The sequence below is a fragment of the Uloborus diversus genome, chromosome 2 (genome assembly GCF_026930045.1).
Source record: "Uloborus diversus isolate 005 chromosome 2, Udiv.v.3.1, whole genome shotgun sequence".
NCBI classification, from domain to species: Eukaryota; Metazoa; Arthropoda; class Arachnida; order Araneae; family Uloboridae; genus Uloborus; species Uloborus diversus.
This window is the reverse complement of record NC_072732.1, coordinates 137,774,695-137,792,185: the sequence shown is the minus strand read 5'-3', so window position 1 is coordinate 137,792,185 and position 17,491 is coordinate 137,774,695. Positions and strand designations below refer to the sequence as shown.

The 17,491-nt window shown below is 31.3% G+C and overlaps 1 protein-coding gene across 1 annotated transcript in view; it reads left to right on the top strand.

Moving 5' to 3' along the window:
- The first annotated feature begins 904 nt into the window (after positions 1-904).
- The window catches only part of LOC129216043 (sushi, von Willebrand factor type A, EGF and pentraxin domain-containing protein 1-like), a 170,322-nt gene continuing 153,735 nt past the window's right edge, over positions 905-17,491 (top strand). Inside the window, exon 1 of the mRNA XM_054850188.1 lies at positions 905-981. Coding sequence (XP_054706163.1) covers positions 912-981 — 70 coding nt within the window. The 5' untranslated portion in view covers positions 905-911. The remainder of the gene's footprint in view (positions 982-17,491) is intronic.

The window sequence follows — 17,491 nt, the reverse complement described above, 5'->3', positions numbered from 1 at the left end:
TTCTGTCACGTTTGAAGAGAAAAAACAAAAGACAGAAAAAAAAAGCAACAAATCCACAAACCTGTCCACTGGCCTCGAAGACTTTCGAACCAGGTCGTGACGTCACATAAGCGTCGGCTTCGTTGGAGTTTCTCCGGGATTATTTTATTCGTTAGTTCCTTGCGTGCGCAAACGGAGTTCACCTGTTAATGTGCTTTATTTTCGAGCACTGTCCATGTGATTCGAATCGGCCCGAGATCATTCCATGGAGCCACGGCAGGGGTCGACCTGACTTCTCAGTGGGATGTATCGTTCCCCGACATTCCCTCCCAGAGGTCTCCTCTGATTATTCATTAAGTATTTCGAAACTGATTTTCTTCCTTGTTTCATTATTTTTTAACTTTGTTGAACTCAGCTCAAGCACCAGTGTAGAGCAAAACTTTATATTTCCTTCTCTTCAGCTACTTCCAGACATTTTAAAAAGAAGATTTAGCAATGAATTCTGAAAATAGGTCCTATGGAGTACTTTTGGAAACTTTGAAGGTCATTTGACTATGAATTTGATATTAAAATGTGTTCAATGGTGGTTCTTTTATGAAAACACTTAATGTATTACAATTTAAATCATTCAAGTGCAATACTATACATATCTTGCTGAAAGTGCTGCCTTTCGAATTGGATGAAGCAACATGAAATTGTGATATTTTGCTGATATGAATCGAAAACTTTAATTCTGAGTATTCCATCTCTTCTAACTGTACTTTCAATTTAACTGCATCATTTTCGAAAAGCATAATTATTTATTTTTAATAAGTGCCATCTCAAAAACTATTTTGGAAGAAAAAGGAACCTTGTCTTTCAACTGTTTTTCTACAAATATGAACACATACTCTGCATAATTCTATTGAGTGTTTAAGGACTCAAAGTCTAAAATGATGTCTTCACGGATTACGCTGTCCGTAGTGCTGGTCACTTTCCTCTGGACATCTCAGAATACATTAGGTAAGCGAATTTTTTAATACTAATTTAGTTTTGACGGAAAAAGTAGATCTAAATATCAAATACAAATAGCACCCTGGCAACGTTTTAGGAAATACAATTGTTCTGTGGAAACACGTGGTGTGTGTGTGCTACCTTTATCCAGATCTGATCGTTTGTTGGATCTTATCAATTGTCACCTGAGGAGAACTTTACTGTAGACTGTTTTACTCATGCATGAAAATCTATTTTCTTTGACCATAATATAATATTATATAGTTGTTTTAAAGTAACTCTGTTAACTATTTGAAAATATTTCACATAGTTTAAGCCAAACTTTAATATACTTACCCAAAAAAATTGCACTAACCTATATTAAGAGTGCTTTTAAGCAGATCCTTACCTTTAAAAAGATGAACTGTAATGAAAGAAAATGAAACTAAGGGAGCATAGAAATAAAGAAAAAATATGTAATGATAAAAAAGTACTAAAATTATAGCTCTGGAAGTAAAATATCTCTATGGCCCTATAAGAAATGAAAATATTATATAAATATATCGTATGAAAGTTAGCATTTCAAAGGTGATTATTAATTATTTTATTAAAAGTCAATATGCTTTCAAAATTTTCTCAAATGTATTTGGTATCATACTTATGGCTTTTAATCCAGAAAAAATAATAAGATAGTGTAATATACGAAAATTGAAAAATGTGTTATCGATTCAAATCTTTTATGAAGAAACTCATGCATACAAAATAGTTATATAAATATTTAAAAAAAAAAAAAAAAACATGAAACCAAATGAATCAGAAAAAAGGCAATAATTGAATAGGGAAAATTTTCAAAACAATTATTATTGTACAACTTTAAAAGGTGTGCAAATGGGGAACGAAACCATCTCAAAAATGCATGTAATGCCCTTGAACAACGGAGAAATCTTTAAAGGGATATTGATTCAATAAAAGTATTAGAGTTATATCAGCGAGAAATATACGTTCTTATAGTTTATATCTTATGAACAAGGCATACTTTTTAACTACATTAATTTATGTTTGACAACTTGTAATAATTCACGTAGTCATGCGGAATACACATTCCAGGAAATTCTCAGACAGGCACACAGAGTAAATTTGCTTGTAGCTAATACAATTTATTCTCTGTAGTTTGCATGAGGCACACTAGAAAAATGTCACATGGTTACAAAAGACAAAAGAGCTTTCATTGTTCAAGCGACTTTGGTCGAATTAATGAGAAAACTAACGTTATTATTGCAAAAATTCCAAAAAAAAGGAAGCATATGCTACGGGGTTAAAAGAAATATAAAAATATGAATACATAAACTTGTGAGCTTCCTGACGCAAGAAAGTCGAATTTCTAGAAAAAGGATTTGTATTCTCGAACCACGTGTGTAGTGAAACGGGGAGGGGGTGCCCCCCCCATTTTTTTTTCTGTTATTGTAAAAATTATGTAAATGTAAATTGGTTTCAAACTTCTTTTTCTTTTACTGAGTCCAATCCAAACCATACGATGGAGTTTCTCGAAATATTCTTTTCTAACTGCGGCACTGCGTGCATGCAGTATTTTCTTTCTCCATAGTAACATTAGTTTTATTTTTTATCGAGTTTTTTGAAATTTATTACTTTACGATTTTTTTTCTTTTTTGGTGGAGTTCGGTGATAAATTTCGGCTCAATTGTTCCGTTTTTTTTTTTTTTTTTTTTTGTTGATCACCCATTTTTACATTTTTAAACTGTTTTTCTGTTCCACTTTGTTGCTTTTTACTGAGAGCTTTTCATCCTGAAGCTCACACTTCATTGCACTGAAAAAGGGGTTCCTTGAAACACCGAAACACGTGTCTGCAGCGATCTGCAAATTTTGTGTAATAAAACTTTAAAATATCTTATTTTACTTTTCAAGCGCAAAGGTATTTATTCAATTCTTATTCTTGAAACGCATAACTACGTTCTAAAATTTCGTAACTTTCTAGAGCAATCGAACATTTCTTATTCTTCATGGATTGCAGTTAATTGGTGATCTGATTTTTCCATCAACCAGAAAAGATAAAGTATAAAAAAATGTTCGACATGAAAAACAAGAACAGTCCAATTATCCGAAACCTATTCGTGTGGACATGTTAATGTCATAAGAATTAAATCGGCTGTAATGGGATTCAAGCGTTAAAATTTACAGATTTTTACAAAAGATCATTTTTAAAAGTTATGTGAAAGAAGTATGTAAGTTAACTAATGCATGTAACTTTCTTTGCTCAGTCGTGTGTAACAGTTTATATGACGCGAAAAATGTGAACTAACCCGCGTGCTGCCTACTTAAATCCATAAAGAAGTCATTTAGAAATACAATCAACTCTCGATAACCCGAAGCCTTATAACTCGAATATTCCTTATATTTGAAGTTTTCACTTGGTCCCAAAGTTATTTAGTGCTTTCAATACAAAGTTCTCTAAATCTCAAGTGTTTTTAAGAAAGTTTTGTTTTTCTTTTATGCATAAAAATGCAATCAAAATAAGAAGAAAATAAGTTCTTCTCCCCTTTAACACATTACTTTGCTTATTAGCTTAAATGAGGAGGATAATTTGTTTACAATAGTGTTCCTAAATTATTACTTGAAAAATAACCGATTGGACTACTTTTGTCGTTGCAAACGACCTAAACTTTCTCCGCTGGCTAATTTTTGGGAGAATTAATTATCGAGAAAAGTTGTGTTTTTAAAAAAAGCCTTTTTTTTCTGAATGACTCAAATTATCCTGCTTTTAGGACAAAATGACGCTTAAAATAAATGCAAACTGAAGTCAATAGAAAAGAAGTTTTGCTGCGATAGAAACAGTAGTTAAAAGTGCTGGAAGAGCTGTGATATCAAAAAGAACTATGATAACGAAACTAAAGTGACCGACGAAAAAAATGTTTTTAAACCTATCTCGCTTGTTTGTTTACATAGGTATCTAATTAACGAGTTTTTTCTATTTGTTTGGACTCAGGGTTCAAAGTTCGCAAGTTTACGCAGCTAATTCCATTTCAGGGTCTTTCTACAGACCATTTATGACTAATTAATATTAATTTCTAAGAGGACATTTTTTTGTATAATGTTTGAAAAAAATAACTTTGAATTTTCAAGTTTTCGGTGCTGATCAAAACCGATTTCTGGTTTGAGAATTCGATTACTCATTTTTTCGTCCTATTACTATCGTTGGACACGAGATAAATTAAATATACCCGCCTTTAATAAGAAAAAAATATATAGACTGCTTAAATGCATTTTTTGTAAATTCCCGCAGTCATGGTTTTTCAACTTTCTAAAGGTTCCCTTCAGCTTTGTAGTGGACAAAGGGCTCTAAAATTCCAGTTCTGATTAAGAGGTAGGCGTGCGCAAATTTATTAATCCTCAATTGGTTTAATATAGGAAAAAAAACATTTATAAACGCTTTTTGGCGTTTTCGCCCCACTGAGCGACGTAAGCTATCATTTTGAAACCTTTCTTGATGTGGACTAAGTGGAATTGAAAGATTTCTTGAACTTGAAGGAAAGTTTAAATGCATGTGAATCTTACGAAGCTGTTCGTGAAGAACCTGCTTGTGCAAATTTTGATGAAGAATGTTGACGACCAATAACTAATCAGCAAGTATCAGATTTTGCAAAAATTTTACTGTAGTACCTGAAGAATTTTAAAAACATGGATAGGTCGACTAGTGTTTACAAACTTAATGCCGTTTAAAGATGTGATAAAAAAACATAAGCAGTTTTAGAAACCATGAAATTGCATAAAATTGTATTGTCTAAGAATAAACGACTTTTTGTATCATTTCAATTGTGCACCATTTGTAAATTCTTTTAAAAAAATGCACAGGATGAAAATTTTAATAATTAGAATAATTCAAACAATTTTTGGCAACCAATGCCACCTAGACGGCAAAACTCTGTTGTTGTGATTATAAGTGATACCCAAGCACTCATAAAAAAGATACAGAGGACAGTTTTGTGCTTGATACAACAAACTAATTATGACTGTTATTATTTTCACAGTGCAATAAACATTTTTTGTGCTATCTTTTTTTTTTTTGAATATTAAAATAAACAAATCTGTTCCATTTCCCTCAGTCATAGGTTTGTCGTTAATTCTTTTTGAGCCTGAAACACCAAAAAAAGTCATTATTCGTCATAGATGAGTCATATTTTGGTGGCCATATTAAGTTGTTCTGAGCAAAATTAACCTTAGTGTTTCCTTCTGCTTCATCAAGCAAGTGTTACAACTCGAACTGAATAATCTCAGTTCCAATTTTTTCTCTCCTTCAAAACTATGAAATGTAACTAGCAGTTCAGCCCAAAATAAAACTTTTTACCTTCAATGTTTTTTCAGCACGCAAAACATTTGCACAGTTTAATTTTCAGTTTAAACCGCTTTTAAAGTCTTCTCTGAGGTTATAACTCGGAAATTTACGTTCTAGGTTTAATTTCCTTCAGAAGAAATATCAGTGTGACCAAAATGTAGTCTATAATTACTTCAAATAAATGTAAACATAACATGCATGACAAGTTATGCATGAAAAATGCGTTTTTTACTAAACTATTCAATCGGAAAATGTCATTGAAGAGAAGACGTTTCTTCAAAGCCTAAATTGAATAATTCAACGTCAGAAAATGCTAATTTAGAAGCATAATAATCTCTGATAAATGGATAAATTATAAGAGATGTTAATTGAAATTTAAGATTTTCCTTAGTACTCAATTCAAAGTATGTGTACAAGTAATGGGGATAAAAAAGGGGGGATTTGAAATACGAATTTATCACAAATATTTCTAAAATGCAGGAAACTACCAGAGAAAAGTTAAGATATTTTTCAATAACTTCACTCCTGTTAATTGAATATGTATGCCTCGAATTTTATTGCAAATTTTTGCTGTTTTCATGCATAAAATTAGGTTGGAAAAATTATTTTTTACGTGAAAATTGCAAAATTTTTGAAAAAAGAGGAAACCATTATGTATTTTGAACTATAGTATTTTTTCGTGAAGTAATAAGTGGTAACTAATTGATTCAAAAATAATCAATTTAAAAAATTCAATCACAAATACTGATCATACTTAGAGCTCGTTGGTTATTAAAATCATATACTTCCTCAGGGAATTAGATTTTATTAAACGGCAGATTTTAAAAACCGGCGTCCCAACACTTAAAAAGATATGTTTTAAAGTTTAAATACTCCAAAAATGATATAAATAACTATTGATATGCATTTTTAAGTGTTACAAAATATAGTAGACATTTTCATTAAATTGATTTCCATTCTTATTTGCACAAGGGTCTAGCGTATTGCTGTTTAATTAACAAAATTTGAAAGTGAAAACTACACATCATTTGAAAGTTTTTAAAAATTCTTGCAATTTGAAACATTACCTCCTCTTTTCTTTCAAGTGCATTGTACGACAATAAGTGCTTTTCTGACATACATTGGAGAGGGAAAATTTCGGCACTGTGATTTGCTCATCCTCCAAGGCGCTCTTTCACTTCTTGGTGCGACATGACTTTGGATTTTTTTTATGTCTTCTCTATAACAATTTTGAATTTAATTATTACCATCGTTTTCAAATTTCGGCATATGACCTCTAAAATCTTTATTTTATAAAACGGCGATAAAGATTTTACTAAATGATGTTTTTAGCATCTTTTCATATTGTAATGATTCTGTTCTTCAAGATTTGACTATAAAAAGGGGCTGATTTTATAATCCAGTGATTTTATAAGTGGCGCATTATTATTGCTTTTGTAATCATTTGCATTTCACAAACAATTTTTAAACTAACACTAAGTTAATTGAGTATTAGTTTCATTATAAAAAGACCAAAGAGATTTCTTCTTTAAGCTTATGATTAAGATGTTAAATGTTTAAAAAAGTGAATTTTTTCATAAAAAGTGTCAGAAACCTTCTACAATAAATGTCAAAAAAAAAAAAAAAACTTTTAAAACCAAACGTCATAAATAAAATCTTAGACTCCATGCAGAAATAAAAAAGAAAAAAGAAAGAAATAAAGAGAGAGAGAGAAAGAGAAAGAGGGGGGGGGGGGGTTGAATACTTTTAGAATATAAGCAGAAAAACTTAATATTTTAAGAATGATGTAATTGGAAATTCATACGTATAAGCTTGAACATGGATAAGATATATCCTACAAATTACCACTATATCTAGCATTATTTAATGCTTCTATTACTATTAATAGGCTAGATAATGAATTGCAAAATAAAAAGAAAAAGGCTACTCCAACGCAATGGATAAACTAAACCATTAAGAAGTTGAAAAGAAGCAACAAACGACTCTTTGTACAAAATAAGGTTAAAACATTAATAAAATTTAATAAGGTATCGTAAATCGTAAAAAATGATGAATGATGAATTTTAGGAAAAACAATACAAAACATCTTGTTTATTTCAACGCTGACCTTAAAGAATAAACAGTAGTAATATCTCAGTTACTGAGTTAGCTAACATTCGCTTCCTTATGGTATGTCTAATTTGAAAAGTTATGGTTTTTTTCATCGAAACAATTCTCAAACATTTTTATCTACTGTCATTAATATTCTAAGCAATGGTGAGCTTTTGACATCTGATAGGATATCCGGTGTCTGCAACAATTAGTTGGCAGAAACAGTTTGACAGTAATGCGAGTTGTGTTTACAAGCTCATAATTCAATTTGATAAGAGTTCCATATGTTCAACAATGAAATCCAAAAATATTGCACGGGCTTTCGAATCTATTTGAAGTTCGATTTTTGGAAGAGAAAGGAACATAATCTAGTTTTCACGAACAATTAAGCTGCAGCGAGCCAAAATTTTATTGCTTGGAAGATTAAGGTTGATTGTATTGATACAATTCAATGTATTCAAAGCGTTCTGAAGTTGCAATGCATTAATCACCCTAAGAATCAGAGGATAAATATGGAATTGTTTCAATTTAAAGAACATGGTATCAATAAGATCATATACTGTATTTCCAGTTCGCGACCAAAGAAAAATTAATCTCTGTTGATCGGATTCCGTAGGTTGTTGTTTTATTTAGGGGTTTAAGTAAAAAAGTCAATCTATTTGGATTACTACTATTTCGAAATTTCATCTTCAAAATAAAAGTTAAAGAACACCATTATAACCTAGTCAAATACTTGATATTTACAATTATTTAATACTATTATATTTGAACATTTTTGTACTTTCAAAAAAATCTAAGCAAAACTGATACTTTAGAATACATAAAACGCATAAAGCTAACTCAGTGACTAACAGAGTAAGTTTTTTATGTATAGAGAAAAATACAGTTCCACCACGGTTCGCTAAAAAATTATAATGAACGTACTACGAGAATGTTTTCCGTGATATAAATACTAACATTAATATCAATAAATGCTGTAACATATTGATATGCAGTACACTGTGCAGTAACTAAATATAACAGGATTGATGTCTCATGACATAAAGAAAAATGTCTATTATAAAAGTAATGAAAAGCTCAATTTTAAAATGTTTTAAATCTTTTCCACCAGTATAGCAAAATTATTACTTAAATAACTTGATGGCCCCACTTCTACTTGCCCTCGCTCCACAAATACGTTTCGAGTTCTACGTTCTCAGATTTTTACAAATTTATGTTTACAAAGTTTAATTTCGCGTTATTAATTAAGACAAAAAAAAGTCTTAACTTGACATAAATATGAGCCATAAATATATGCCATAAATATGCCATGAGTATAGTTCTGTGTGATGTTCAGCAATCGTCGTCGGTGGATGATACGTACTGGAAAAAAGAAAATGTATACATACTTTTAATTAAAAAAAATGACTTACCTATATTCGAGAGCTAGTGAAGGAGATAGAGTACTAAGGTTTGGAGAATGATTCAGAAGGAGGCAAAATAGTCAATAATTAAAGGGTATACATGAAATAACCGCCGGATCAGTCATTTCCAGCCGATGACTGCAGTTTCGTGCTTATTAGCACTCATCAGCCCAGCATAGGAAAGTGACTGAGCTGGAGATGGAAAGCCCCTTAAGGAAGCCAAGAGTGCCAAACAAACTGGTAGCTAATATAGAATTAGCACATACCAGACGAGTGACCGAAGCAATGGTTCGGTTCAACTCGAAGATTGAAGGCAAGGCATGGTATATTCAGTAAATTACCGGCCCATTAGCCAGGTCTAATGCAGAAACACATGAAATACACCGCCAGCTCAGTCATTTCCTAGAGTGCTAATGAGCACGAAACTGCAGTCCTCGGCTGTAAATGACTGAGCTGGCTGTGTATTTCATGTATTTCTGCTTTAGCCCTGGATAATGGGCGGTAATTTACTGAATATCATTAAAGGGTATGCTTTGCAATATTTTCCTCAAACATTCGTACTGATGCGTACGAGTCAGTTTGGAATTACTTATCGGATTTTATTTATCGGATTCGTGCATCGTTTATTTGAAAATGTTTTAAAATTTTTCGCTGTCGATCTGTTTTCAATAAATGAAAATATAAAATTAATTATTTTTATTACGAATTATAGTGCCTAGAAAGAGTAGTGTGCCGATCGGCGGGGAAAAAGTGAGGTCAGATCTGAGGAAAATCCAGGTGGCGCTGCACTCGAGTAGTACGTTATGCTCCTCAATCAGACTCGTTTTAAATCAGCGACAGCATGCTGATTTCGCAGTTTAAAAACCCCGTTTTTCGGATTAAACTTATTTCTGCGCAAAAGACAAATTCTGTAATAAGTGCTAATTGTTACATGGGTGTTCGTTTATTTTTTGAAGCATATAAAATTACCTTATTACCTTATTATAAAACTACCTTACTTCAATGAAAATAGTAGACTATAAGGGCCCATTCATTAAATACGTAAGGGTCCCAAGGGGGAGGGGGGTTGGAAAAGCCTCTACGTACCCTTACTTGGGGGGAGGGTCAAACTCATTCTTACATATTTTCCAAGTCGATATTTCACATTAGACATTGCGCGGTCAAGTGATTTGGCAGAGATTATGTTCCATTTGCGTCTGGAAGGTAAGAAACGTGTTAGGATAAGATGTTTTTTTATTTGTTTTACAAAGAATTTATAGTGTAAAATATAATAAAGGAGTCGCATTGCGTACGGCATGTTTTATTTGTAATTAATGATATATCAAAAAAAAAAAGTCGAAAAAACATTCAGTTTAGATTCTTTTCAGTAACTATTTCTTTACGCAAAAGGTTTAATTTAATAATGTGAATTTAATAACGATTCCAGTGATGTAACGATTCAAGATTTGTTATTTTATCATTTTGAAAAACGAAATGGAATCTTACATAAGACTGGGGGGGGGGGGGTGAAAATTCTTACGTACCCTTACATGGGGGAGGGTCAAAAATTGCCAAAATCATCCTTACGTAATTAATGAATGGCCCCTAAGTATTCAATAACAGCGCGTCTCTTATTTCTCTACTAATAATAAAGCCGAGTCTCTCTGTCTGGATTTCTGTCCGGAATTCTGTCTGGATCCCTGTGACGCGCACAGCGCCTATACCGTTCGGCCGATTTTCATGAAATTTAGTACAAAGTTAGTTTGTAGCATGGGGGTGTGCACCTCGAAGCAAATTTTCGAAAATTCGATTTTGTTCTTTTTTTATTTTTAAATTTTAAAAACAGTTTCCGAAGCAGAATTATCATAAGATGGACGAGTAAATTACGAAATTATCCAGACGTGGAATCGTAACATGGGAAGAGCGAATGAACATAGTCAATTGGCGAGAAATTCATCATCCATTATTTGTAAATATACAGGCTAATCAAATGACCTTTTAATTTTCTCCTTCGGACAATGTCGTGCGGGTACCGCTAGTTACAAAATAAAACTGCTTCTAAATTCTTGAAGCTAATTAAAATTATCAGGGCTTCTCAGTCTGAGTCGAAGAACAGGATAATCTACTTTTACACCTTTGACCAAAATAGTAGCATTGATTTGTAAATTTTCTTCTACTTCAATAATGATATTTTTATCGTCAATATTATTTTCCACATAATTTTCATTATATACAAAAACTACAATATTTGGAGATTTTTTTAATTTCATACAAACCCAATATTCGTTAGGCAAATTAATATGAACAATTTCGTCTATAATAGATTTATACGTGGTTATTTCAGTTTCATCTGCGGAAAGATCAAGTTTTATTTTTTTCAAACAGGGAACGTTTTTCTTAACTGCATAATTCCTGATGGACCTTTGCTTTGGTATTTTTTTAGTAAAGTATGTTGGCAGATTTGGGAAAATTGTCGTAATTGCCTCGTCTTTTAAAAAAGTTTTTCCCGGGGAATCAAAACTTCCTCACCATTTATAATATGCTCATTATGCGTTTCAATAAAATGTTTTTCGAAATGCAGAGCACAAATCGAGCAATATTTATCAAAAACTTTATCTAACCTGGGAATTAACGAGTTCCACTTCTTTAGTTTTTCTTCATCTGCTGGAGCTTTAAAAAGCGAAACTTTTTCTTTGCATGTCTTGTATCCACTTTTGCACCCTGGTACGAAATAAGATAAAGCTTTACTTCTTCTAATATTAAACTTTGATGCCTCCATCAAAAGCCTTGAACGATGTTTCATGAAATATTCACGAAATAAAAGTAAAAAAGAGAAACGCGGAACTAAATTGTAACAAAATCCCGCGTCTACTAATGTAAACACCGCGAAATTGAACGTACACCTCGACCGCACTGCCCTCTAGCGGTTTTCATACATTTTGTCTTCAAGAATCGAAGGGGAAAAAGCGCCGATCGGCACACTATTCTTTCTAGGCACTATATTACGAATTGAATAAAACAGACGATATTAAAGTACTGTTCTTATTTGTCTAAAAGAAATGATTCATTTTTTTCTGTTTCTTAAAGTTTGTTGTTTGGTTCTAAAGTTGTTGTTACCTATCATTCTAAATAATACCAACTTAACCTATGCATAAATTCCCGCTGAGCCCCAGTAAGTATTTTTTTTTCTACTTACATGCATATAATTTTATCTCGTTTATTTCTTTCGCTTGTGTATGTTAATAATTTTTCATCTGACATAGGATTTTGATAAAGTAAAAGACATTTTATTACCTTCTTAAAAAATAGAAATATTCGAAAGTGAAACTATACATTTCTAACAAGAAGTTCCGTCTAGAACTAAACGAGCCTACTTTCCCGTATACCCATACTACTTTCTGGTACCTGATCAATATTCTCCAAAATAGCTAAAATCGCAAATTGTTTCAAACATAATTTTTTAATATTTTAAGTTGGTTTCTAGGAATAAAATATGCCTCACTCATCTAAAAAACTAGATGTGAAAATAAATAATAAATAAACGAACAAATAAAATAGCGGCACCTTTTAAACAAAGCAGCTAATACACTTTCTCCATTAAAAAAAAAATCTTTAACAGCTTTCAAAACGTAAAAATAATAGATAATAATAACAATTAAAATAAATGATAAAATAGTTAAAATTGATAAGCTCATTAAAATAAATACATCATAAAAAAATCGTATCTTTTCCCCCTGTTGCCAAAAATAATTTTTTTAATGAATTAATGCTTTTACCAAAGTAAAAAAAAACAGTAAATTGTCAACTTTAAGAAATAACTTTCGTTTTCTCAGAAAAAAATAAACAAAATAAAATTTAAAAAATAAAATTAAAGTAATTTGAATTTCCACATTTAGAATTCAAATTATGTTTTTCGCAATCACGAATGTGTACAGTGGCTCCCAAAAGTGTTCGTACACTTTGAAATTTTTTAGTAAAAACCAAAATAACTCGAAACTGAATTCGAATATGAAGTTCAATATTTTTTCACAGTCATTCCTATGTCATTCTAAATACAACCCATTGGTTTTTTCAAAATATTGACGGATCTTCTTTTTGAAATGGGTCAGAAAACGAAGAGACAGAGAAATAACACGCCACAAAAGTCATCGTACACTCAAAATATTTTCGAATAAATTCATGATTAAAATGATCATATGCCATTTTATTAATATTTTTACATTGTGTTGATCCTTATAAGTCATTTGGCTTTATTTTTTGTTTATTTATTCCTTAATATTGTGCTTATTACTGTAAAATGGCTGGTATTCGTAAAAAACTGCAAACACCATTCAAAGTTTGAATTTTTTTCCCACAAGAGTGGTAAATTAGTTTGAAATGTCTCTAAATTAGTTAATTTATTTGTTTGTATAGTAAAGTGCTTGATAAAATGCTTTAAAGAAAGGAATCGGATCGAAAACAAGGAAAGAAAAGGTCAACCGGCAAAGTTGACAAAACGTGATCGGAGATTTAAAGTTAAAAAATTTATGAAAAATACGCATTTAAGTGCTGTAAAAGATTCTGCACAGTTAAATGAAACATTTTACATTTAATTTTCACCGAAAATTGTTCGCCAAGTTCTCTGATTAGCTGGATTAAAAAGGACCTCTTCCCGCAGAAATTTTCTTGGTCGTCCGATAAACAGAAAGCTTACGCTTTTCATCGCAAAATCAATGATAAATAAGCTAAAAACGTTTTAGAATCACGTCTTCTTACAGATAAAAATTAATTTAACATTTTTGGTTAAATTGTTGTATAACTGTAATTGAAGAAAAAATTAGGAACTTAATCTTAAGAACTTATTTGGATCAGTTAATCAGGACGGTGGAGGTGTTCTAGCGTGAGGGTGCATATCAGCACCAGGACTTGGTAGTTTGTAATTTTTTGATGAAATAATGAATTATGCTGTTCCTTTGAATATTTTAAAAACTAATTTGGAACTCTTAGCCAAAAATTTGGTTATTGGGAACAACTTTGTTTTTTATCAAGAAAACGATAAGAAGCACACGGCTTTCAACGTTTGCGTCTAGTGCCTCGAAAATTGTCCTAAAGTTTAGAAAATACCCCCTCAATTTCCACATTTGAACTTAATGTAACGTATTTAGAGATATCTGGACGCTAGATTACGAAAATAGGGCTTTAAAACGAAAATAGAGCTAGAAACAGTGAGACTCGAAGTGTGGTTGAATACTTACTCAGAAATTACGCAAAAAAAGGAAGAAAAAGAATAAAATTTATTCCCAGACGTTTAAGAGGTGTTATGAATACTGTATGATATTCTACTAATTAATAATATAATAAAAAGTTAGATTATTCAATAATATATAGACTTTTTATAAAGTGTACGAAGACTTTTGTGAGATAAAATTTCCGGCACTGTTTGGTGTTTGATTTTTAAAAAAATAAGTTTTAACATTTTTTAAAAACTTTTCATGTAGTTTTGTTAAAAATTGATCATAGATCGTGTAATTAAATACCTATTCCGAAATATTAATTCTAACCAATGGATTGGGGCCTATTTCGTTGAAAGTCGTAGGTATACGAAGACTTTTGGGAGCCACTGTATGTGTATGCAGGCGTGTGCGTGTATGTGCGTGTGTGTATGTGTGTGAGTAGGTGTGTGTATGTATGCGTGTGTGTGTGTTGGATACGGACGCAACCTGGAGACGGCTTTCGCTAGAGGAGCAGCATCGTGAGGCCGGTCGACGGTGGTGCTGCACAGGGAGGCGGGGGGAAATAAAATCATAGGAGCATTAAAACAGTCAAATGAGAACAATAAGCAATGTCATTGATCAAAAAAAAAAAAAAAAAAAATCTGCGCATATCTTTAGGTAGAAACATAAATGACTTCGAGTTTATCCGCCGAAAACTGAATACCTAAATTAAAACTTTATAGTGAAAATAAAAGCAAGTCATATTAACAATAATTATTTCACAGTTAAAACCATTGCGTCGGAGTCGGAGTCAATCTCATTTTGGGATAAAGGAGTCGAAGTCGAATATCCAAGAATCGGAGTCAGTCATCTTTCCTCCGTGTATAAATTTTTGCCAAAGCTACGAAGTCCGAGCCAAAGTCGGGGAGTTGGAGTCCGACGAATTTTCGGACACAAGAGTCGGAGTCGGAGTCTGGAGTTTGTCGTCGAGAACTATTTCCAACAAAATTTATTTGAAGTAAATCCGTCTTCAAGTACGGAATCTACGTTGACTTTGTTTCCCCGTAGGCGCTAATGTTAGAGCATTTGAGCTGTTCGAAAATTAAACGGAAAATTTTTCAAATCAAAAAAACATTTTATATACAAGTTTTTCATCAAAAGCTTTTTCCTACAAAGTTGTTTGAAGCAAATTTGCCTTGCAGTTCGAATTGCCTTGAATTTCCCCGTAGGCGCTAAAGTTAAGTTCTTTGGAACTGTTCAAAATGGAACAAAAATAGTTCAAATCAAAAAGTGAAATATAGGAATGAGGTGTCCTCACGGAGATCTTTCGAACAAAAACAATGTTCGAATCGGTCTACTCACTAAAACGTTATTGGGGGGGGGGGGGGGGGGGGGGGCAGACAGACCGACAGACACGTTTTCCATCATCTCAATACCCTACTTTCCAATTTTTAATTCTTCGATATTTATTTAATTTTTTTTTTTTTTGCCTTTTTTTTTTTTTTGTAATATTTTCAAGATGCATTAAGCCTTCTTTCACGCTTTTTTCTTCTTTCTCATACTTTTACCGGGAAAGTAGGCTAAAAATTGTAAGATGGGAGAACAGAGTAAACTTATAAGGAGCATAAATGATCATAAATGACAACTATTTGGGGAAAATCTATTTTACGAATAATTCTAGCAGATGAAGGTTGAAAATAACTACAAATATTTTCATTGCCAAAAGGATTAAGGGCTCAGTGAACCTAAAGGACACGCAATTTGTTTTCTGACTAAAAACAGGTCCAAAAACTCTATTAAGACCTTCAAATCCTACAATAAAATCAACTCGTATTGAGAAATGATTACTTCATCAAGCACGGCTGAAATAATTTTAAGGAGTCATCAACTTAATACTTTTTTACTGTTAACATTAATATTGAAACAGTAAACATAATTTCTATTATAAAGGAAGTTATTTTAATTAATAAACACTTATATATATATATATATATATATATATATATATATATATATATATATATATATATATATATATATATATATATATATATATATATATATATATATATATATATATATATATATATATTTGTTTACTTGATGAAGGGAAAATAAATATATATATATTTCTAAATTCTAATTATATAGAGTAGATTGGAACACTTTTGTGGAGTATTTTAAACTATGGCAAATCCAAATAAAAGCAATTAAAAACAATTTTAAGCCATTTATTGCTCTTACGATAATTGTGTCGTTGTTTTAATTATTTAGTACTCATTTACATTTTTATACAGTTGTTTATTTAAAATTAAACTTACTTGAAATTAGTAATAGTAAAATTTTTTAAATTTGGTAAAGCAATCTTTGATCAAACTTGTTTAATAAAAATTAAAAGAAACTAATTTTTACTAAATGTTTAATCACAATCTGTGCTTTTGTAGTACTTATCTATTATTTTATTCACGAGCTTAGAATTTTCCAATACAGAGAACTTAGAAATTGCCATTAAAAAGTTGTTTTAAGTTGTTCAGCACCATTATGCTTTGTCAACATTTTGTTTTCATTTTGCACAAATTGGAATGAAATTAAAGCAAGTAGATAGCCATTTACTGAGTAAAAGATATTGTAAGTGGTGTATCTATTAAACCTCATTTTTTTTTTTTTTTTTTTTTTTTTTGTTGCAATTTTCGATGCAAGTTAGGAAAGAAAAATTATTTTTTGCCAGATCTATGAAAAGGATTATGAGGCAAGTTTTATAAGAAGCAATGAGAAAAAGTTTTTTTTTTTTTTTTTTTTTGAAGTTATGTTGCTTTATATATATATTTTTACGATTAAAGATGCTTTTATGAAATACAACTGTTTAATTTAGCAGACTTTGTTGATCTCAATAATTCATGCTCCTAATATTAAATACAAAAGAAAATAATTTGGTTTTAAGACTGAATGATACTTTTCATCAATTTCGTAACATATTGTATTATGTAGTTCGACATTCTACATAGAATGGATGAAGACACCCCAGACAAGACACCTTGGTCCATTTTGCCTGGTTTTGTCAATAAATATAAAAGTTGTATATTTTGTTTGAAATTCGACTTGTTCAAGAATGATCCTAGCCAGTTTTTCCAATGGAGCCCTCGTACCTGATCCATGTAGCACGTCGTTAACGTTCAGTGTTACGAATCGAAATCTGTTCTTGAATCTTTCAAAATAACCAGTCATTTTCATTCGGTAAAAGCTTTGGGGCCACGTAGTTAAAAATTGAATTTTAAAAGACGGATGGAAGCTTCTTTATTTTCTAAAAATAAGTATGATTTTTTTCCATATCCGTGTTTTGCCATGATTTCTAGAAAAAAAAATAACTTTTTGAAAAACTTGTTTTGTATGGCTTGCTTACCAAATATATACCTTACTGAAATACAGTTGCTCAGTCATTGCTTCCAAAACACAGGTGGCTGTTGTACTATAAGCTACATCATATCTCTTTCGCTGAATTACCATGTAAGACCAAAACAATGCACAAA